General features: G+C 38.3%; 2 protein-coding genes across 7 annotated transcripts in view; one reads left to right on the top strand and one right to left on the bottom strand.

Moving 5' to 3' along the window:
* Positions 1-2,049, top strand: part of impdh1b (IMP (inosine 5'-monophosphate) dehydrogenase 1b) — a 12,388-nt gene extending 10,339 nt beyond the window's left edge. For all 6 annotated transcript variants that reach the window (XM_028043646.1, XM_028043645.1, XM_028043643.1 and 3 more), the window contains one exon: positions 180-2,049. In XM_028043646.1, the coding sequence (XP_027899447.1) occupies positions 180-201 (22 nt within the window). In that variant the 3' untranslated portion in view covers positions 202-2,049. The remainder of the gene's footprint in view (positions 1-179) is intronic.
* Positions 933-23,811, bottom strand: prrt4b (proline rich transmembrane protein 4b). Its single transcript, XM_028043638.1, has 4 exons — positions 23,584-23,811; positions 15,868-17,377; positions 10,786-10,923; positions 933-6,267 (listed from the first exon to the last, which is right to left on the bottom strand). Exons 2-4 carry the CDS (start codon positions 17,285-17,287, stop codon positions 4,220-4,222), a joined length of 3,606 nt encoding a protein of 1,201 aa, XP_027899439.1. The 5' UTR covers positions 17,288-17,377; positions 23,584-23,811; the 3' UTR covers positions 933-4,219.

Genomic DNA, 23,811 nt, shown 5'->3' with positions numbered 1-23,811 from the left:
TCATCGCGCCAGAACTAGAGGCTTGATGAATTTGTAACATTCTTCCCTTGGCTATGATTCTGCTCACAGCAAGGCTTCAAATTGACATTTTATGCGAAGCACATTTCTAAAGTCTGGGTTTAAGCTGAATGACATCCTACAGACTAAATTCTGATCTTTTTGTTTCTTTGCCTCCACAGTTATGAGAAGCGACTTTACTAAATGGAACTTAAGGAAGAGTGAAGGAGATCCAATCTGACAGTGACCAAATGTTTTAAAAACTTCTGCCAAAATCCGCAACAACACCCTCTCTGCTTCCTCTGCGTTAAGCCCACTCGCTCACTTAGCACAAACGGCTGATTTGGGGTAGAGGACGGCATCGTAGCAAATGGAGAATCTTCAAACCTACACCGAGTCTCTGAACACCTCAGACTTTGCTCTTACGAAGTGGCGCATCAGGGTTATTGTTAGTCTTTTTGTTTGTTTGTTTGTTTGGTTCATGAGTGTGCAGCCCCACACCAGGTTCGTGTGCGTGAGGCTGATAGTCGTGAGAGAAACAGCAGTGTGAATTCCAGGTTGTGTGAGGTTACAGTAAAGGCGCGCTGTGTTGTATTTGTCCTGTCAGAAACAGCCGTGGCGCAGGTCAGCAGCATCTTTTTGTGGCTCGTTTTGGGTCCCGCGCCTACTAGCAAACGCGCCACCTGAACCTTAACCCATCCCCGTTCAACAACACACTGTAATGTGTGCAGAACACATGATGGCACGTCTCTCTTTGTGCACCGTGCCAGTCTGGAACGGCAAACCTTTCCGAGTAATAATTCTAGGTCATTGCAGATGTATGCTGCTCGTATTACAGTACGTTATTTACTTGGTGTATAGTGCGTTCTTACAATTGAGTCATTTGTCATCGTTGTTAATTGAATCGGAATAGAGGGCAGATCTGCAGTGGGGGCTTTTTTTTTTTTTCCTCTTTGGAAATTCAATCATTCTGAGCCAAATAAGCAGTGCCCCATCTCAGTGTTGTTGGTATATTTAACATGGAGGGCACCAAAAGCTAATGAACATAATTTATGTTTAGGATGTATAATGGGTCAATCATAAACACTCAAAGTGACTATTTCCTTGGTCGTAATCTGAATATGTTTTCAGAGAAAAACTCTTTATATTAAACCTGTAGAGTCCTGGCGACTTTGATTTCAGCTGGAAGGTTTTTGATAATGCATGTTTTTTTTCCACTGAGCCAAGCGTGGCTGTGTTTATATTCTGCTTAGATCGCAAACATACTGCCAAGTGTATCTACACTTCTTTTTATTTGAATTTTTTTAAACCTTAGTACCAAAACTGTTGCGGCAGTTAGCTCATTTATTTTTTTCCCGTCAGGCATGGATTGTTGCGTTTTTATCTGTTCACCAGAGGTATGCCTTGAAATAGAGATGGACACGTCGGCGCAGTGAATAGCGACACGTTCTTGCCACATTTTATTTGAGTATCTTTGTTCGTCGTTCGGTTGATGTTGGAGTTAGAAATTGTTCAAAGTGGATATCCTTGCCATACTTTTACTGGACTTTTTTTCTTTTCTTTTTTTTTCTCTCTAACCCTACGAAGTTTCTCCATCCCACACAAGGTGAACTAACAGTGCTTGCAGCTACAATGACTTTCAAGAAAAATGTACATGACTGACTGCAGAAAACAAATGCCTACAATAAGTTTGAAGAATCTGCTTATTTATTCCAGATTCCCTATTTAAAACAGGTCATTCAGCTGTCCAGAATGTCTTAATTGTGAAGTACTGAGTCCTGTTAGTCCATCCACAAAGCACAACTGACATTTTATTAATGTTTCTCTGTATAAATTTCAGTTTTCAGCGATTGTTGACACAGAGTGACACATTTTGCAACCAAAAACCTTCTCTCTCTTTTTTTGTAAACTGATGGGGAAATCTTCAGTTATTATCCATCAGGGGGTTTTGAAGAAGATCATTTTAGGATATGTTTACAGTAAAAACTCTCATAAGAGGAAAGTTGCTTTTGCTGTTTTTAATATGTTAAAATAAATAAATACAATACTGTGCATGAGCTGCTGTCTTTCTTTCTTTTCTTTTCAATGAGATTTATGTTTAATTTTAAGAAAAAGAAGACAAATATTTAACGCTTTATTTCAACTTAAATTAATATGCCAGTCAGAGGACTGTACAGTGCTGTGAAAAAGTACAGATCTCCTTTTTTTGTCACACAGAAATGTTTTGGTTAATCAAACGAAATATTTCTGACAGACAACCAGAGCAAACCGAACCCAGTAATCAAACTTTAATTTAGCAAAGGAAACCAGCTCTCAAAACCAATCTGTGTTAGAACATGAATAAGCTGTTAACACAATTCTTGATTCACTTTATATTATCCAGACCTCTTCCTGATTTCTGTCTGACGAAATGGGCATTTTGATCAATTTTACTGAACTAACATCAGCAGCCTGAGAGTTTTCAACCACCGAGGTCGACATGCGCAGAACTCCCTGAAGGGGCCCCATTTCTCAAACCCTCACCTAGTGCAAAAATAGTGAGAGCGGCATTTTCAACGTAAGTATACCTTTTAGTGTTAAAAAAAACCCCGACAGAAACTAACACGTGGTAAGTAGTGTTGACTTGACACATAAACTAATTTAGGCACACAGCAGGTTGGCATGACCTGCTTCAGTTGGGTAGTGAACTTCCTCAGGTAAAAGGCTAACATGATTAAAAACAGCTTACTTGGACAATAATCTTTATTTGACTCCATCAAATTTTAACTCTCAAAGTTACAAAGCTAAATTACAGGCAAATTTAGACAACGTACAGTGACTGGATGTTTTGTTCTTTAAAAGGTCTGTTTGAGCATCTAACTTTATTTGCTGTATTATGCTATAAATGTAGCTCTAAATAGTCATAACACAGACTTCAACAAATAGTACCCCTCTCTTTTTGAACTATGTTAATTCACTACCACTGTATAATTAAATAAAAATGTTAATGATACAACAAAGGCTTTTAAGATATTATCCTTGTAAATAAATATTTTTTTTTTACCTCTTTAGGATTGCTGCAAGTTACTTGCACTAACATTGAAGGACGGAACATTGGATCTTGAATTCCAGTGAACGGTAAGTTTGATATCCTCAATTGTAACTGATTATACTGTATAGTTTTAAAGTCTTTGTAGCATGCTGTGTTTTTTGTTTCTCATTTCAGTTCACTCATGACCCACTTCCAGCTCATTGCTGCACCATCTACAGCAAGGGGGAGTTGACTTCCAACTCTAGTGAAATACTGGACTTTGTATTTTCTGCTTCCCTTAACCAGAAGAAAAAACAGCAGCACCAATCTCTCCAAGTGATTAAACAGATATCTGTGAGTTCTGACAATTTCTTTTAAATTCTTAGCATACAGTATATGCTCCAAGCTCTTAATGGAACTTATTGCAACGAAGGTTTTCACAATTATAAGGTTTACCGTTCTAATACTTTTTCACACAGGGCCAGATTGGTTTGGAGAACCTTTTTTTTTTTTTTTTTAAATTATCTCATTTGAAAAGTGAATTTTATATTAATATTTTATCTTTACCTAACATCAAGATTTGTTTGATTATTTGAAACATTTATGTGTGGCAAAAAACAAGCAAATACTGATGAAATCTGTAAGGAGCTAACACACTCTTACAACACTGTATTGAAACAGATTCTAAATATACTCTCACATGCCAGCAGAGGGCACTGCTGCACCATGCCTCAGAGAAACATGTAGATATGAGATGTTTACATTTGGAAAAAAAACATCCAGACTAAGTATTTGTTATAATAACTAAACTTATGTAGGTTATTACAACAGTAGCAGGTAAGAGCTTATATTTGTCACAGTACAACCTATTGGAATGTTGGAATGCCATAAAAACATTTGTACAAATACCTCCTTATTATATCACCCCTTAATAAAAGTAACTCTTAATTTAACTACCATCACCTGCTTTTATAAGACATGTAAAATTTACAAACAGTCTCTTGGCTTTTGACAGTCTTGGCACTTAGACTCACAGGAACATTCACTAAATCCTCAAGAAGTCTTATCAAACCTCCTGAAACATTTTTGCAGCTATCGTGTTTAAGAAGTACATAAAGCTGACATGCACTATCAAATATCATTTCAAATTTCAATCATCTTGCTGCACAAAGCAGACACTCATTTCAGGTCCCTCTTAATAAGAGTCTGTTTTTATAAATCTATAGTCTCACTGCAGATGCTTAAGGAATCCATTTGTCTGCAAACTGTAATGAATTCCTGCTGCACAGATCGATCTGTCTCAGTTGACAGGTTCAGGCTTTCCTGTGAGGCAGCTCCCAGAGCTTGGTAGTGTCTTTGTGGGTTATGGGAGGCCACATTTGAGCCTTCCTGTGGAAGCTGCCTTGTATGTCTCTCTGAACTTGGGCAAAGAACAAGAGAGGAGCCATCAAGAGAGGCACGGTACAGAGAGCAGGACGAGGAACTGCTTCTCCAACGTTCAGCTGATGAATTGCTGGAGGATGAGCCTGTGGAGGGAGATGTTGGAGCCCCTTCTGTGGCTACGCCTTGAGACTGGCTGGCAGAAAACTGTAGCTGAGTGGCCATTTCAAGGCAGGATGAGGGTCGATAAAGACTGGAGTCGGTGGAGAGAGGATCACAGGGGCCATTGCTTGGAAGCGTCCAGTGGTTGTTTACAGATGTGTCACTGCAGCGAATAGGTCTAACAGGACTGAAGAGGCTCATGGGAAACAATGCTTCACTGAACAGTGCTTCGTCTATGCTACGGCGCAAGTTGATTGGTGAAGGGGGTCGCAGGTCTGCAGTGGAGTCGCTTGAAAATGAAGATCCACCTGAGGGCTCTCTGCCTCCCCCGTCCTCAGGTTTTTCTGAACCCAATAACCCTAAATCCAAGTCAAGATCTCGATATACTAAGGCCCGGTTGCTGTGGTAGAGGAGGTCCAAGCCATTCAGGCTGCTTCCAAGCCTCTCATCCATCAGAGTGTAAAGTGGAAGGCTTTCTGTCTCTCCAAGTCCAACAGTGTCAACAATAGCAAGCTTCTCCTGCTGGCTGAGTGTCCACTGGTAGGTCCCAGGCAGGATGGGGGACTTGGATGCTAGGAGTTCAGTCCAACAACTTCCAGCTGCTGGAAGCTGGTCGGAACAAAAAACTGGTTGAGCAACCACTAAAGCTAAGGTGAAACAGACCAAAAGTTCACACAGTCTACAGCTAAACTGGAAGGCCCACCAGGGCCAAGGGTAGAAGACCTCCTGCCCACCAATAACACCCATAGCATTAAGCATTGCATAAAACTGCAGTCCTGCACAAGCTAAAGTAAACAATGCTGAAAGACAAACGGTTATAGCTGCACGGTTCCAATCCCGACTCTCAGCAAATGGGCAGCGGTTGTAGCGTTCAGCTGGTGTTGGAGATGTGTTGTTTAGATGATAGATGTGTTTTGAGTCTGCCCGAACATAGATATAGAAAACAAAATAGGCAGCAGATAGAAATGTTGCGAGTGCCACAAAGGCTCCACGAGAGATCAGCGACAGAAAGAGGCACAAAGGGGGCGTTTGCCGGTAGAACTTCAAGAAAGTCACTGGACCAAATGCAGCAGCAAAGTGCAAGACAACTAGACAGGCCAGGAAACAGGGTCTCTGAAAGGCTGAATATGAGAGCTGCATTCTTGAGCGCATTGAGAGGAGAAGAAAAACCAAACCGAAAGCTGCAGTAAGACAGGGAAAAGGTGCTTCAAAGAGCATGAGCGATGCCTCTGTGGAGGATATGCGATCCTGGTGGCCATAGGCATCATAAAGAAGGGAGAAGGACCTGGTGCATGCAGCAGCTAGAAGGAACAGGCTGACTAGAGCAAAATAGCCACACCCAGATGGACATCTCAGTGGCAAGCAAAGCAGATTGAGTGCAGAGGTGAGTGTTAGCACTGCAAAGACTCCCCCTGCACCATAGACATGGGCCTCCCATGCCAGGCCCCAGGCCGCTATGGCACTGTTCCAGTCAGTGTATAAGGGCACCAACATGGGTGTAGCTGGGATTAGGAAGGCGTTGGTTGACTGGTTTGTGGCAGTGATATTTTGTGTGGGTTTCATTCTCAGGGAAGTAGTGGCATCCCAGGTGTAGGAGAGGTTGCAGATTCCAGAGCGTTCCTTATTGCAGTCTGGAAGTAAGGTGCTGTCACTGTTTGGTAGGTTAGATGTCCAGTCTTCAGTGTACAGAAGTAATGATGGAGATTCAGAGGGAATACCTGCAGTGACAGATGATGAGACAATTAAATTTACTTTGCATAACTGATAGTCTTAATAGCATTTTTATGACAGTCAAAAATCGGGAAGACAGAACAAGAAGATGAATTATTTACAACTCTGGAGAACTGGTCTAAATCTTCTTTCACAACATTTAGCTATTTGTAAGAACAAGAGTGGAAAACAATCTGCTTTGATCCACACTGCAAAAATAATGCTGCTTGTAATGTGCTAATCCTGGAAAAACCTGTAAGTTCACAACTTTAAACTGAGCTAGGCCCAGAAAAGTGTGTGTGTGTGTGTCACAACCACAGAACTACTTTTTCCTGCATTACATAAGCCATCTGGACTTTCCATGTAACTTACTTATGACCGTGTTCGTCATGTTTTGGCACTACAAAGAAACTCATTTAGCTTTGAGGATTTGGGAGTAACCATGTCTGTGTGAAATGTGCAAAAAAGCCGTGTTGTAGTATGCTAATGTGGTTTGAATGCAAACCAGTTCATACAGAAAGCATGTCTCTTTTTCAGACTCCACAACACAGAGCTTCTCATGTTTCTGCTTGTTCTTTTTTATAATAATAATCATTAAGTTGGCTGCTATGGCTGAGCTAGTGCAACCCATGGGGAGAAACAGCATCTGATTTGCACACACACAGACTCATTAGTGATCTTGCTGCTGGCTTATCAGAGACAATAACACCTTCATGAACAGTCGGGGACTATAATGGACCCCCCAATGACAGAAAACAGCAGCCAGAATAAACTGACAGCACAGTTAATCACACTGTGGGCAGCTTCAAAGAAGTGTGAAGCATTACCTTTTTGCAATTCTTTTCATGTTACAAGGATCTTCCTCACATTTTCTAATTTGTGTAAGTAGCTACATGAGTATAGAACTGAAAAAAACATTGGTTATATTCCATTTAGCAATACCTGGAGAATTCATCAAACCTTGTGGTGCCAGTTTAAAACTATAGATGTCCTGCCCCTGGCACCACAAAACCTCAAAATGTTTCCATATAAATTGAAGTTGTCTTAATTTTTTTCCAACTCCAGCTAAGTTTTTAGTCCGGTTTTACATTTTTTTTGGTCTCAGGTTCTTCACTTTTGTAAGTTAGGTTTTTGTGTTTTTCTCTTAGTTCAGTGCTGTTGTTTTAATTTTCTTTTGGCAAAACTAGGGGAAACACTCATCGGTGGATCTGATGCTACTAAGCTTTTTTCCCCATGTTTTTCAAGTTACATAGTTTTATTTTACAAGTATTAAATATGCAAGTAATTTTGCATGCTTTATATTATTTATTCTGATGGCTTTTCTGTCTTTTAGGTTATAGACTAAATGCATGACTGCTGCTAGTTCTGTTATGTTAACAATGTCTGGCTTTGGAGCTGCAGGTGAAGAAAGAAAGGATGAAAAACACCTTTTATTATTCTCTCCATAAGAGGAAAACACCCTTACCCTCTAATGCATTTTGCCTGTATCACACAATGCTCATGGGTGTTGTTCAAACAATATGTGGTCATCTTGAGGTATGTGGAGAAAGAGGACATTCAAGTAACAATATTAAATGACTCTATCTTGTCCTCCTAGACCTAGTTGCTTAATATGTTTTTAAAACCATTATTTTTCTCTCTTCCTGGCCTGGTGCTTGTCTTTATCATTTTTCTTGTTTGTTTTCTGACCTGAGTGTTGGATAACTGTCCCAGGCTTGGATGGAAATTTCAAGCTTATGGAAATATGACCCCACCGTGAGCCACTAGTGCTTCATTTCAGAGAGTCTGTTGTTTTGTCCTGAGTTTTGTCAATATCCAAACATAGTCATAGAAATATTCAGCTGGCTCTTTGAAATGCAACACGCTTCACACAGAAATCTGAGCTAGCCTGAAACGGAACATGGAAAGCACATATAAAGCTAATATTGTTTTGTTACCAAAATAAAAATAGTCACAGTGGACAAAAAATAAAACTACAATTAAAGGTATGCCATCAAAAATGTGCTTGTGGTTGCTTTTTTAAAATGGATATTATGCCTAGTACCCAGGGTTGCTAACTAGCTTTTCCTCTTGTTGCTAATTAGCAGAGTTGGGATTGAAAGGTCAGCAGTGAGAGGCAGAATCAGGCTACAGGATGTCTTGCTGAATGCTACAGAGACTCATGTTGAAAGTACATGCATGATCTCATATTACCATAAAACATAATGAATTTGGTGATTAAATGAAAACGTTAAGGCAAATTAAAAACCTGTGCTTGACATTTTATCAACATATTTGTCAAATACTCCAACAATATGTTAGTTCTGTGATTTTGCCATAGCATTTAGTAGTGGTACAGAAAATTTGGCTGAAGTGTAAAACAAACACTTCAGCCAAAACAGTAGGTATTTTAAATGTGGAGCCTGCTGATAAAGTAGGTGGGGTTAGGAACAGTGTTAGGTCAGTGACTTGTCTAGCCATTTGTTTACTTTTCAGGGCTTGGAAGCCAACGAGTTAGACTGAGTGGAAACAGGGATGGGCGATGAATTAGGCCCACGTTTTTCTTCTTTGCTCTTGTCAGCTGGCGTCACATTTGATCTGCCGGCTTGCTGTGTGGGTGCCTACGGTACATGGACAGATGGGAGCTTGACATTCCACTTCATGCTGCTTGGTTATCTGACACATTCCTGTGCTAACAAGTCTCTCGTGTTAAGCTAAGTTGACACATCAGAAGCAGACGGAAAAGTAACCATGATGGATACCAAGGGAAAGATTATAAATATTGTAGAAGACAAAAAGAAGATGCTTTCATGTAAGCTGTTGTATTTAGCACCCCCAGTTTCATTCATCCAACACATATTTGAATTAAAGAAAAAGGATAGTTTTCCAGTTTTTTTCCCTAAAAAAATAAACCTACCTCTGTGACCAAATTCACATGGTTTATTTCATATAAAACTAAACTGAGACTTTTTATTCAAATATTTGATGAAGACTAGTAATAGAAATGTGGAAAAATCATATTGTGCACATGGATATTCATTTTGTAATTTCTTCCATTGTCACTTTTAAAGACTGTAGTGTCTCACTTGAGGCACCTAACCTAAAGCTAAGGGAAAGTAATGCACACAAAGTGCTCTTTTTATTGTCAAAGGACTATAAAACCCATTTCCATCTTGTACTGGCTGCAAGTTTATTCTGCCTCATAAAACTAAAATCTCTGTGTAGTTGGAAGCTGTTTGTCTTTGTTTTCCATTAGGTTCACCTCTGGGAAAGCAATTAAATGGGAGCACTGAGGGAAGTTAGATTAAACATTATGAGGAGGAGGACAAGTTTACTTCAGGGTAATTATTGAACAACAGCAACTTCTTAAATCATTTATTATGCAGTGAAAAGAGACCTGCTGGCAAGAGTATGTGTAACAACAAATTTGGTTCATCAATCTCTTTGGGTATTTTTAGAAAATAAATAGATTCACAGACTTAGAATATTTGTCGGGTTTTTTTCCCCACTCACTTTTGACTTACTAGATTAAGTGGCACGTATCTCTTCATTATTAACGTGTGGAAAATTCGACAGGTCTATTTTTGAAAATCACATCACATCATCTGCTATTCTGGGTGAGGTAATGTAGGTTACATCTGCTGCTGTGATCTGGGCCAAAAGTGGATCCATTCAAAAATGTGTCTGAACAGAAATAAGTTTCATAATTATGTACATTTACAATCGACCCACACATAAAACAGGCTTCATGAGAATATTTTATCATTTGATATTATGTAAATATTTCATGGACCTACACTTTTACACTTCATCCTAGAAACAATAATGAGGATAATGTAACTAACTATCACTATGATTTAAATTGATACCTGAAATATTCCCTGAAAATACTTCTTCAATTTGCATAGATATAAAAATCATATTAAGAGTGAAAGATGGCATGAGGTTGAAGTACAAAGAGATGGTTTTTGTCTTTTATTTCTTGTTCATCTAAGGCTATTTTTTTATTTGCAGTGTGGGAATGTTTGTTTCTTTGAATTCTGTTCTAGCTGGAGTAACTATCCTTGTGTGTTACTAGTAGCAGTGATTCCGTTTGTCACCCAGTCACATCAGATTGTAGAAAGAAATATAGTTTATTTGAAAAAAAAAAATGGCAGCCTTTTATGTCATCAGTTGATAAAATAAGTGCTTATTATTTAAAAAAAAATAGCTGCTTGTCTTTGAACCAATTACTTTCGTTGTATCTGAGAACAGTTCTGGGGCGTATTTGTTCAGTGGGTGGGCATCGATCCCTATCTTTTCTGCTCTCTGGTGTCCTCTTAAACAGCCAGCTTGTGTGAGCAGCTTTCCTCTCCCATTGGAAGCAATTAATGGTTACAAGGAAATGATGCAGGGTACTCGTCACACATTTTCAGGTATAGAAGCATGCAGGATAGCTTAGCCTATATAAAAAAAGCAGCAAGCAGTCTTAATTGGTTGAAAATAAATGATTGACTAGGACTGCAATTTAAAAGAAGCTGTGATTTGTTGCTGGTGTGTTTTCTTACCTGTGTTGTGTTCCGTGGATGTTTTCTGTAGCTGAGCAGATGATGTGGAAGTGTCTGTCAAAGGTGTGTCAGCATCCCCGTCTGTAGTTGAAGTAACCACAGCTTCCTCCTCTTCCTTAGTCTCTTTGCCTGGTAGCTCTAGGAAGACACACGCAGTTTCACCTCATAATGATCTCAACGTAATTTAATTCACGAAGCACTGCATCTCTGGAGTAGAAAAGTAGATTAGTAGACCTGAAGCTTTCCAAAGGATAGCTTAACCATTTCTTCACTCTGCACACAGCATATCTAAGACTTAACTCTGTAGAAAATGGAACGACTACATTTCTCAACCCAGTTCTGTCAAGAATTGGTCAATCAACCACTTAGTTGCAGGCAGCCATCCATAGAACAGTAGACTGGGCCTTTTGTGGTCTAATTACATTGACATCCTTATGTGGATGGGTGTGTACATCCTGGCTTACTACAAATCTAGACTCTTTTCTAGTGTAACCAGAAGGGAAGAAATATTAGTTTTAGAAGATTTTTCATGACCTAAGAAAAATGTAAAAAATCCTTTCGTTGTATTAAGTATATCTTTGTAACTTTTTATATTTTCAGCGTTAAATACCAATCCTACCAGGTACGACTGTGTGAAAAGATTTTTAAACCACAGTTTGGTAACTCCCGCAAAGAAAATGAGGAAAATAATTATCACCTGTGTATGAAAATACAGACCAGAATATTCTGATATTGGTCAGTGGTACAATTCCGGTCAGAGGTTTACAAAAACATTAAGATCAACATAAATATCATTAATTTGGGAGATTTCATGATTTATTTAAAACATTCTAGGGTTCTGTGGGTAAACTTTCTATACAGCACACAAAATTAATGATTGTTAACAGGAGAACAAGTGGAGAATTGTTTTAAGTCAAGTGTTGTTCAGGGTTTTGTAAGGATGTAATGTTCAAACCTTAATTAGATGTTGTTGAAAAATGTTAAATATAATTCTTCCTGATGAAGATAAACCAAACAGTGGATTAGTTGTGCAGTTAGAAACACATATAGATAAGCTTTTAAAAATTGATGAGAGGGTTAGTGCTTTATGTCGACAACACAAGCAGCTCAGCGCAGTTTCTCAGTTCCGGTTACAGACAGGATCACATGTGCATGTGACAGGAGATTAAATTATGTATAATAAAATCTGCTGCAAATGGTTTAATGAGAATAAACATGTGCACAAGCTGACTTAATCCCGTAAGAACAGTCAGGGTTCGGGTTATTAGCTCATCATAGGCAACAGTTCTAATGATCGACTGCTTGTACAGAATGCTTAAATAGGAAAATAAAAACACAAGGGGTTGTAAGAAAAGCTGAAGAAGCTAAATTTCCTCTTTCATTGCTATTCAGGTCACTCTTTCATGTTAGTGCTGAATTATTACTTTAGTGACTAATGAGTTTGTGTATAATTTGCTTTTATCATGTCCTAAAGAGGTCAGATAGCTCAGTTTCCTTAACCATTTTCAAGTATATGAAAGGTTTTATATCTACGATAAGTGTTGGACTTTTCTTTGATGCGATGTCACTATAAATTCTTGCAATTCATTGTTTATGCCAGATTACAGAAATAGGTCATGAAATATCACAATACATTAGAAAATTTTAGCAAGCCTTTCTGTGAATTGCAAATCAGTTTTATCATAATCATTAACGTTACAAGAACTGAAACAAAGATTTCTGAGCCATCTGTACTGATTTTGGCTCAGCAGTTTTCATGTAATGTTTTAGAGCTCCCAATTATGTTCAACAGAAAGATGATGTTGCTCCTTATTTCATCATGACCAGGATAAGCCTGAGTGAGTTTTCTGAAAGAAAAACACTCGCGGGTTTCTTAAAAATACCCTGAGCTTGAATAGACAAAGAAAGCAGAGAATGGAGGGCAGCATAGAAGAAACCAGCAGTATGATCATCTAATCGAGAATAACAAAAATAAAGAGATGCCCTGCTTTCCCTGTTATATGTCAGTCTGACATGACTGTATAGATAAACACGCTAGAATGAATGAAGTATTTCTGTGTTATGATGTATGGATTTTTTCCCCTGCTAGGTTTAAGATAATTCAGATTTTATTGTTTTTTTTTTTTCATTGTCCTAATATCTGCTTCTTACACTGCTTATATGAAACAAAGTTTTTGATAAGCACAATTTCACATTTCCCCTTCACATTCCCAAGATTGGATAATTTTCTACTTTTAGGTATCAAACAATATCTAAAAAACAGGGCAATGATTTCTGGATTACAGCTCTTTATGACTATCCATTTAACTCATGTCAGTCATGATTGAGTTTTTATTTCAGTGCCTCCGGTGGCAGAAAAGAGCAATACCTTTGGAAAAATAAGCCTCAGTTTTTCTATTCCTGCCATTTAGGGTGGAATTAGCATGCTTGTTTTTATTTTACAACATTTGAAGGGTTGATGTTGTGCTGTAGCATTGAAATAAGAAGTAACTCCTATGATGAGCTCAGCAGGTGTTTATAAATTGCTTGTACCTTCTGGTCTGGAGGAGCTGAGTGAGAAAGACGTAGGAAAAGTTGCTCGACGAGACGGAAGCTCAGCTGGAGCCTGCAGCTTTCTGGGACTTTGTGGAAATAGGTGGCACGTTTTAGAAACTACTGATTCAGGGATTCCCCATACATGCATGAAAAAAATCAAAGATTAAAAAAATTTAAGTAACACTACATACAGGTATGTTTTTGATGAAGGAAAAATATTATAACTAAAGCTCAAAAAAGTCAGTTTTACATATTATCTAAGTGAGTATAAAATTTAGTGTCAAAATCTTAATCCCCAACTTCTGTTTCTTTTTTACTGTCTCCTAATTGCCCTTGTTTGCTTGTGTTGCATGGTGCCTTAATGGATTATCTGACACAAATGTGCAGCATTGCTGTTCGTTTTCATCCCTGACAGCCTTTTCAAGGGCAAGGTCACATAGCAAATGCTCTTCTAAAGCAGGAAAAACTACACGTTTTTGTGGAGAAGATGCTTAACATCTTCAGACATGAAATTACTCAAATTGCAAAAACTGGGTAGTTCTTATTTTAATCCCCATTAATCGTAAGGTACTGTGTGTACATTTATATGTATTTCTTTCTCACGCATTTTTGTTTTCTAACCCTCTCCAAGCATCAGTGACCCTAAAGCTGAATTTTATGTCCATGGACCAAAATGAAAGGGATTTGTGTTTGTAAAAAGATAAAATGACTTTAAAAATGAAATGGGGTGGGGAGGGAGGGATCTGTCTAAATGGCAAGAAGCCCGTTCACCATCCTAATGGCAACTGGCAAACAGACGGTCCCACAGGAGAGATGGTGGTTTCGCTGAGTGTGCATTCAGAATACTGATACATGAACACAGAAGCCCTCTCTGCCCAGCTGAAACCCCCTCTCTTTGCTGTTTGCCACAGTATAATGCACAGCTGAAAACAAGAGCAGACACAACAATCGCCACAGACAAAACATTCGGCAGATTCAGCACAGGGTGCAAGATCAGAATCTGGGATCACTGCATTCCAGCACAGCTGATAATAAAAGAAAGTTTCACTATGTACCTCATAATATGTCCTATTACTTGTAAATATGCAAACACTAAAAATCAGTTCCCAAAGCTGGAAACGATTTAAGCATTCATAATCAGCCTTGATGGATTCAGAAAATCTTAAACTTATACTTTAACAAACTATAGCTCAACATTAATGAAGTTGAAATTCAATCAGGGTGAGGATAAACATGTGGGGGATTTAGGAATGCCAAGCAGATTCACATTATTCCGAAAAGAAAATAGGATGATACAATGTAATAAATTACAGTGTAAAATTAATTTAAATGGCATGGTGCATTTAAAGAATATAATAAGAGACATGGGTTGGGTTGGCAGCATAAGACACTTGACGCTCATGAATCATGATTTCATCAAATGCATACCAAAGCCTCCCTAGCTTGGAATAATCGACTCGTGATTTTCTTGCCCAACCTTTGACCTAACATGATGAATGTGTCTGTACATGCAGGAGCATCTCCTTTTGAAATCTCATTAAGCATACAGACACCAGCCTCACACCAGTAATGGGGGATGGGCAGAAAAAAAGGTGTTACTGTTTCAATGTCAAACATGGGACTGCTGAAACATACTCTTCCACTAGATGGGTTTGTTCACCACCTTTTCCTTTCCCGATTGGTAAACTCTGCACATTAGATTGCCTTCTACTTATGGGTTATGCTTTTAAGAAACTTATCGATGGTTAAAGTTGTAGTATGAGGGATAAAGAGGCTTAGAAACAGGGTGTGATGGATTACAGCTGGAAGAAAATTAACATAGGATTTAGGGGAGATGATAAGTAAACAACACATCACCCAAAGTGTCTTTTGTGTCACCCACAGCATATTGCCCAATGAATTCCATTTCTTTATCCTTTAGGGATGCTTTGGAAATTTAATAAGACTGTGTAATTTAGTTTCTGTGTTTCTACAGCAGATATTTTTTTGTCCAATAGCCCTTATAGTGCCGGCAGCTATCTTAATAAGTACAATAGACCAATTATTTGACCACTAAACAACATGATATCATGTTAAAAACTAGTACTCATCTGTGTATCATTTTAAAGCTGATTACAAGGCTTGTATTTTTGTCCTTACATACAACTTCAGAAATCTGACCTTTGCAGACATTTCACATTCTGAGTAAAGGTATTCTGATTATATATTATAAAAATGTTATTCCTTTCTCTTTAAATTATGCAATAAAGCTTCATGATCAAGATTATTCATCTGTCAGATTGATTATTGATAGATTTGAGAATGAGAAGATAAATAGCATATTTTTACTAGACTGAAAAGAGTTTTGAGCATTAATTTGCTACACTTTCAATAGAATTTAGGTTTTATATAAATGTCAATCCTTGTAGCAGAAGTATCACTGAAAAAAGCAAAACTATCAGTAGCCTTTTGACAAACATCTATGGAACACTAAAGTCCTGCCTGCACATGATTGATCACATTTATTTAATCAATTCAGTCTCTGTGGATTTGCTTAAGTCTGCTTACCTTCTACAATTGGAAAGTTGGCCCTTTGGCTTTGAGTCGTGCTTGGTATGGATTCCACAGCTAAATTACGATCGATCCAGAGGGTGGTAGAGAATACTTGAGGCTGTTGTGCAGCATTCACCATACTCGTCTTAGAGAAGCCCAAGTTCAAATGGCTTTGTGTAGTCTGGATTTCTGCTTTCGTGGTCGCCACCACTAAATTTGAATCCTTCCTGAGGGTAGAAGAGAAAACTCCTGGCTCTTGTTTATCAATCATCATAGTGGTCTCAGAGAAGCCCAAGTCTAAGTAGTTTTGTATGTGGTATAGTTCTGATGTTGTCCTGACCACTTCTAAGTTATGATCCGTCTTGAGGGCAGCAGAAAATACTTCTGAATGTTGTTCGAAGTTCACCGTACTGGTCTCAGAGAAACTAAAGTCTAAAGGGTTCTGTGTGGGGTTAATGTCTGAGGTTGTGCCTTCTACCATGGTAGGACCTGTCTTTAGATAAGTCGAAGTAACCCCTGGCTGCTGCTCAGTGTTCACCAGACTAATCTCAGACAAGCCCAAGTTCCAGTTACTTTGTGTGGAGTGAATTTCTGATGTTTCTTTAACACTAACAGATAAATCTTCTTGTTCCCCAACAAAATTACTTTCTGAAATGGCTGGAAGAGTATCATGCCCCAGAAGGTGTGTGCTGGTTTGAATAGTCTCCACCAGTCCCGGGTTGGGTGTTGTGGTTTGGACTGTTTTCCATGTCAGGGCAGTGGGAACTGTAGTTTCTGGTGGGATTGTTGAAGAAATCCTTTCTGTATGAAAGATGGTCTCCCGGTAAACACTATTGGGGAGGGGATTTTCAGTGGCACCTGTGATAGAAGTTTCTGCTGATGTGGATCTCCATGGTGTTAGCATATGCGTTGTGTTTTGTTCAGGAGTGTTACTTCTGTGAGGACTGTTTGTGAACTGAGTATTTCTGATATGGCTGCTTGTGGGAGAAACAAAAGTCTCAGTGTTGCTCTGAGCAATGCTGCTGTATGGCAAATCTGATGTCCCAGTGGGAGGTGGCTCAGTTCTTATCTTTGTCACACTCATAAAGTGCCCTTGAGCCAATGTTGTGGTTTGTTGAGATTCCTCAGAATTGCTTCCTTCTCCTGATCCCGTGTGGTCTTGAAAGAGACCGATTAGTTCTGTTACCCCTTTGGTAGTTGTAGTTGAGACAGCATCTTCATTTTTGCCACCTGAGCTCCCAAAAATGCCAAATGTTGGTATGGAGGAAAACTTGGGCATGGATGGAAGCCACGAGTAAATGCTAGATTTCTCTTCAGGAGAATTTTTGCTTGATGGTGTCAGTTCCCCAGTGGCCTCTTCGTCGGCCAGAGCTCGGCTGTGAAGTAGCAAATAATACCAGAAGAAGAGAGCCATGGTCCAAAGGAATCGAAGCATGCTGTCGACTGCGAAGCAGTGATTGTCACATGTTGTTCTCTATTCTTCTGACCCCTGAGGCGGGTAGGGCTGGCTTCTCTACTAAATGGCCTAAAAGACAAGAACACACAGGACACTTGGTGACACACTTTTCTTCTGCAACATTTAGGTTGACTTGACTTGAAAGAGTTGGCATCAGTTCATTTGTCTTTTTCCGAGGAACACATTTGAAAGAAGAACTTTACTTAGTGGCCCACTTATTTAAGTGTTGAAAAGATCAAATTCATGACAACCAAATGTTGAAGTCAGATGGCAGCTAAGATTGTTATGTCACCAATTTTTAGTAATGCAAAGAATTTAAGTACATTAAGGAATTCAAAGTGCTTTACAATTAAATAAAAGAAGAAACATAAGGGAAAATGCATTCAAGCATAACATATGCAGGAAGAATGTACAATTGTGGTGATAAAAAAATATATCTTTGAACTACAAAGGAAGTTCCAGAAGAGACTGTATTTTAGACCTGATGACCAAAAACAATTAAGCTGGAGAATGTTCAGATTCATCCATGTCCATCCATTTATGCAGTGATATGTTCTCTAAGCTGAGCTGGAGTACTGAAGAACTGAAGTCTGGCTAGTCAGCTTAAGAACAGGGGGATCTCCGATTCTTTTGTAAAACATTACATGGTTTAAAGTCACCAGCGTGTTGCCTCAGTGAAAAAATTGGAGCACCAAAGGAATTTCCCCTGGGAGAACAACAACCTGTGTGCTTCAGCTGTACTTAACTTCCTCTGAACATAAGCAGGCTTTGGCCTTGTTGTCTTTAAATCTCAGATTTATTCGTTCTTTCAAACAAAGGTATTTGTGTGGGAGTGAAAAAAATAACTCATCAATATTCCCAGAAATCTGCAACGATTACGAAGCCCTCTTTCTCTTTGATGCTTTGTCTCTTTCTAAATAATGTTTTGCTCTTTCAACCTATTCTTTTTGATTCGCAACTTATTTTTGCAGATTCATGTCATGTTTCTTTAGTGTCTTAAGTAAATTATTTTCCTTTCCAAAGGCTCACAAATTTAATCATTTATGAGCCAAAAAAGTCTCAGTGGTCAGTAGACTACCTGTTTAACCACCCATTTCTCCCTGTATTTTTACCTCTACAGATGAACGACACCTTCTTAATAAAAGTCTGAACTCTGACTAACAGAGGATTAAACAGAGCTTCCCACACATACTCTACTTTTAGCACTTTGATTGAGCGGCGTGAAGATCAGTTTCCATAGGGGTAATGCTTATTTTTGGTAGTCGTTTGTTGGAGCTTGCAGTGACCAACCTGCACACTGTTTAGACACGCAGAAATGTGATTGTAGTTGAGATTGGACTTCAGTCTGTATGTTTGCACACTGTGTACTTATTTGCCCACTTGTACTGTTCTGTAGTTGGTGTAAACACCCACGCGTGCTCTTCCTTCTGGTTTCTTCAGAGATTTTGTCAACAGCTTCTAATACAAATAAACAGCTAAAGGGAATAGTGTCTTGAAGTAAGTTATCTTTTCTCTCCAGTTGCTCTGCCATAAAATATTTATCATTAAAACAGTAGAAGGTATGCATAATTTAGTTTGGCTAACATTCTCACATTTCACTAGTATCACTTTCATTCATCATCTTAAAGTGAAGGAAAGCTCAAAAAAGGTGAAAAACACTATGCAGGATAGATTTAACAAATGCTACTCAGGTTTTTTCCATTATGTTATGTTACCCAATGTACACGGAAAGACAGTACCTCCATTTATTTCTTTTTTGGGGGCAGTTTCTTTTCACCTCAGCAGGTTTGTCATCTTCCTGCATCTCTGGGATATCTGTACCTCATCAAGCCTTGTGATATTCTGAATTATTACCACTATATGACTTGTACATAGCAGTAGTAATTTGGGAGCAATATGGCAGTCATTTGCAACCTTAGTGTTTGCATCCTCAGCAGTATTGCCAATCTTTGGGTTATGTTTTGTTATATCCATACCAATTTTCTGAAACGTACTCCAGATTCCAAGTTTGATCTTAAATATTGAACAGGAGTGCATAGTGATGGAGTTTTGACTTTAAGTCAGAAGTTTGTGGATTATAATAATTTAGGAAAAGGAGAGTCAAATTGCACAAACAGACTTATTTGGGAAAACTGTATTTTACCACTTCATATTGATATTCAAAGTTTTGTTCAGTCTGTAATTTTCTTTTTAAAAAAAAGCATCTTTAGTCTCCTGGGCTGCTTATTCATTAATGAACAAGCATGCCAACTTGCTCAGGCATCAAACATCCTATTGAGAATATGAACACACCTTTAGTTATATAAGGACTCGATAACCCTTAGATGCATTCCTGTCACCCTGAAATACTTACAAAAGTCTACCATATAAAAGAAAAGCAGTGATACTAGAAGAAGAAACTATTCCATCTTGACCAAGCCAAAGCAATTGAGGTTATGAGTTAAAATATATTGCAGTGTCATCTAATAATGATGAATTGCTGAATTACCTGTCATAAATAATCAGTTTGATTGTCACTTCCATCATTTTGAGTAATGTACAAGCAAGTCCACATAGCTTCCTCACCATGTTATTACCATCCTTCTTTTTTTAGTAATCACCCACCACATCTGACTCATGCCTGGTTAAGTTGTGGTCGTAGATGGAACTAAAGTGTACCAAGTGTCAGTCAGGAAATTAACCACATACCTTCTGTTATTTTGTTTCCATTTCTCAGATGGAAGGATGAATCTGATGCTGTGCTGCATTCAATGAAGCAGAGGTGCACAGAGCAAACAATACAGGCAGCAGAACAGAGACAAAAACTCAAACCACCATATTATTATTCTATTGTACACTTATCAGTGCAAGAGAGAAGCTCAACACTGCAGCAGTCTCTGTCATGTGCATCTTTGTTTGCCAGAGTCTTTCTGCGTGTTTATCAGAATCCCTTTTTTGATTCACTTTCTGAGCACAAGCAGCCATCTTGATCATAATCTGCCCTCATCTTGCTGTAGTCTACTTCTGTATGGATGTTTGCTTTTCTTTTGTTTTACTGATCTGGTGTCAGAATGTTGCCTCTTTAAGTCTTTCAAATCTTTAAATCGTAATGCTGCAGTTGTAGTTGCCCTTATTTAAAGGGAAAAAACATGATCACATAGTTAAAATTAGGATGGAAAATGCTGTAAAACCTGAGGTGAAACAGAGAAACACTATCAGAAATAGAGCTGTTTGTCTTTGCTTACTGGCTAAAAAGTAGACTCTACAATCCGTGGAGCCACAAACTGAGATGATCTGACAGTTGCCCATGTCCTTACTTTTTAACAAACCTGCTCTTAGCTGGTTTGTGTATCAGTGACCCAGTCCAGTATAATGGAGTAATTCACCTTCCTGCAAATAGCTACTGCTGTGGGTGATAGTTGTCTTTTTTCCTGCATGTGTGGGTGTGCATATTTACAAGCAGTACTTTTTTCACTCTAGTATTATTTCCATGGTTATATGTAAGTGCTCTTGCATGTGGGCACACATGTTTTTTTCCCCTCATGGTCTTGCATGTTTTTTAAGTAAGGCTATTTAACGTCACGGTCTTCCATCTAGTGACCTTTTCCAGATGTCAGTTCTGCAAATATTCAATGTGACTGGGTGTTTTAAACCAACAGGGAGGCACTTCATGTCAAGTGAGGGAAGTTTTTTGTTTGAGTACTAAACATTTATTCCTAAGACAAAACAGTAGAAAATGTCTGTTGTGAGAAAAACACATATACCTAAAAAGTTTTCTGAAGTTCTCTTTAGTTTATCAAACCTAACATATGAAAGATATGATTGTAGATTTGCCCCACTCAATTTTAAACTAAGTGGTTAATGTTTTGTAAACAGCAGCAACACGATGCCCTATTTATTGCCCAGACATTACCATAAACATTGATTAGATCAGACATTCCAGATCCGTTTTGCACTTTAGAATGAATCATCGTGCTTCCCCCTGAGTAAAATCACTACTACTACTGAGTTATTTCCCCCCCACACTATGTTTAGAACAAGATTGAAGTGAACTAAAACATGACTTAGGTTCCCCAAGATTTTGAAACAGTTCTCTAAATGAACTTCAGCAGCTTTTTAAAAATGATAAATAGAAGCATTTGAAAATGTACGCAGTGTAAAGTCAAAATGTAAATATATACTCAAACAAATTCTTCCATTTTAGTAGACATACAAAGTAACATTCTCAGTTTGATAGTTTTATTGTTAACATTCTAAGCTCCAAGTTTAATCTTTTTCTGCTGCTTGTGTTTGAGCTAAGGTCATTTGCCCCTTTGCCAATTTCTACTCACCACTTCATTTTAAAACATTGCAAGTTTATTCCTCTCTACTGTCAGATTGAACCCAAGTCAGGTTTTCTTCAAGAGATTTTACCTCAGTTGACGTTTTTGTTGTGAACAGAACCACTTAAAATGTCATTAGCAATAAATTGACACTAAAATTTATTTTTATACAACTCCAGTTCTAAAAATGCCATGGTGGTTTCTTGAAACACCATTTTATGAAACAATTAACCATAATGATGTTTTGAGGGATGACCATGTGTGCATTAGGCAGTTATTTACACAGAAGTTGATGATTATTAACACGGGATGTGGTGGGGGAAGCAACCACAAACACAATAATCTTCCTGAGTGAAACACATGAATAGAATTTGTAAGGCACTGTAAACTGTTTTGGGACTAATTTCTCTTTAATTCTTAGTTCTTCATTTTTTTTCTTTATGTTTGCATATGCTGCCTTGAGGTTTTTGAGTCTGAAGTTGTTTTATGGTGACTAAAATAGGTAACATATGAACAGTCGCACTTTAAACTATATTATTTATTCTTAATAGAAGTGGTAATAGTAGCATGAACGGTACTATTAAAGTAATATTTAAGAATTTTGAATGAAGAAGATTGCAATAATATATTTAGAAATAATTCTGAAAACATTTTTGTTTGTTGCTGTGTGCAACCACTTACATTTTCACAAGACTGTAAAATGTAACATTTTGCAATGTATTTAACATTGCCCATGTTTATTATTACTCAACAAAGAATTGAATATGCAGCCTTTAGTTTGATCAAAACCCACGGGACTAATGGGAACTTGGGGCTCAAGTTCCCATTATTTAGAATTTTATCTTCCGCATCAGAGGTCCCATAATCAACTCATGAGTTGCAGCAGATCCACAGATTGAATTATGCAACCAGCTGCAGTCAATAGTCCCTGGACATTATCGACCCTAATGAAAGCTGCTATCTTGTCGAATAGTAAAAGGAAAAAAAAAAAAATAAGACACTGTTCTCTCTTAAAGATCTGCACCACAAGTTAGACTCTAACAGGTGACTTAACCACAGTTAGCTTTACCGCCCTGACTTCCTCTGTTTACAAACAAGATTTATTTCTTGCGTTTTCTTTGGCACGTGCTCTTGCAGCCCCAATTAGTACATACAAGGTACCATTTAGAGCGAGTCGCTAAGCATTTCTTATGAATTACTACATAATGTATTCTGACACTTTAAAATAAGCTTTTGAACACAGCTTGAGTGTGACATTTATTGATTTGGGTAGTCGCTTAGGTTAATCTAAGCTCTGATGAATGCACCGAAGCTGATTGCTTTAAAGGATGCTCTCTGGCACAGACGTTCCACTGGCTGCCTTTGCCATGGTGACAGCCGAAGTCAAAGACGTTGCGGTAATCTCACAGATTTGAGAACCATTTGGGTTTTTCTGCTGCGTTTGAAGAAGTGTAGATTTTGCTCTTGATTGCAAATGGGCAGTTTCTCATGCAGTTCATCTCAACCAGAATGTTTCCTGTTTCACTGACATCTAAACAGATGCACATGCTTGCAAATATTCCCTGTATGCTTCACTGAAAATGGGATGAGCAGTCATGGATACACCATAACCAGGGAATTACATGCTAATGAAATATGTTACCATGGTTTTCTTCCAAATGTCACACTGAGAGACACTGTCATTAACCTTGTATGACAGCTTATAGAAATGATTTCATCTTACCAATTTATCATTCTCTATTTATCAACACACTGACAATTTTCTTACATTTTTGAGGAAATACATTTAGTTTGTGTATGTCAGATTTTTTTTTACCTGCTGGGTTATTGCAGCTATGTTTGTTCTTCAGTATCTACAAGATTCAGTATGACTCAAACCCATACGTTCCGTATCCTTGAAGGCAAGCCTGCTAAATTAACCATCCAGGGTTAAACAGAGACATCTAAGAGCACAAGAGAATGTCAGCTGCTTACCTGCAGACATATGTAGTAAGATGGAGAATCCACTGCAAGCGGTGTTAGGAAGAGAGTGAGTGTGTTGCAGGCAAGACGGCTTTTTGCGAGCCTCTGTGGGTTTGTCTGTGTGGAATAGAGTTCCAGTCTCCCTCCCTCCCACTCGCTCTCTTTTCTCTCTCTCTCTCACTCTCCCCCTGTTGGTCTCTGTCGCTCTCACTCACTGCACGGCTCCCCGTTATAATGCCC

The sequence above is a fragment of the Xiphophorus couchianus genome, chromosome 17, assembly GCF_001444195.1.
Source record: "Xiphophorus couchianus chromosome 17, X_couchianus-1.0, whole genome shotgun sequence".
In the NCBI taxonomy this organism is placed as follows: domain Eukaryota; kingdom Metazoa; phylum Chordata; class Actinopteri; order Cyprinodontiformes; family Poeciliidae; genus Xiphophorus; species Xiphophorus couchianus.
This window is presented reverse-complemented; position numbering and strand designations above follow the sequence as displayed.

Coding starts and splice junctions, on each gene's coding strand:
- prrt4b (XM_028043638.1), bottom strand. CDS start 17,287: ATGCTTCGATTCCTTTGGACCATGGCTCTCTTCTTCTGGTATTATTTG. Junction 10,924..15,867: donor CAACTTTCCAATTGTAGAAG/GTAAGCAGACTT, acceptor GTGTCTTCCTAG/AGCTACCAGGCAAAGAGACT. Junction 6,268..10,785: donor ATCCACGGAACACAACACAG/GTAAGAAAACAC, acceptor CTGTCACTGCAG/GTATTCCCTCTGAATCTCCA.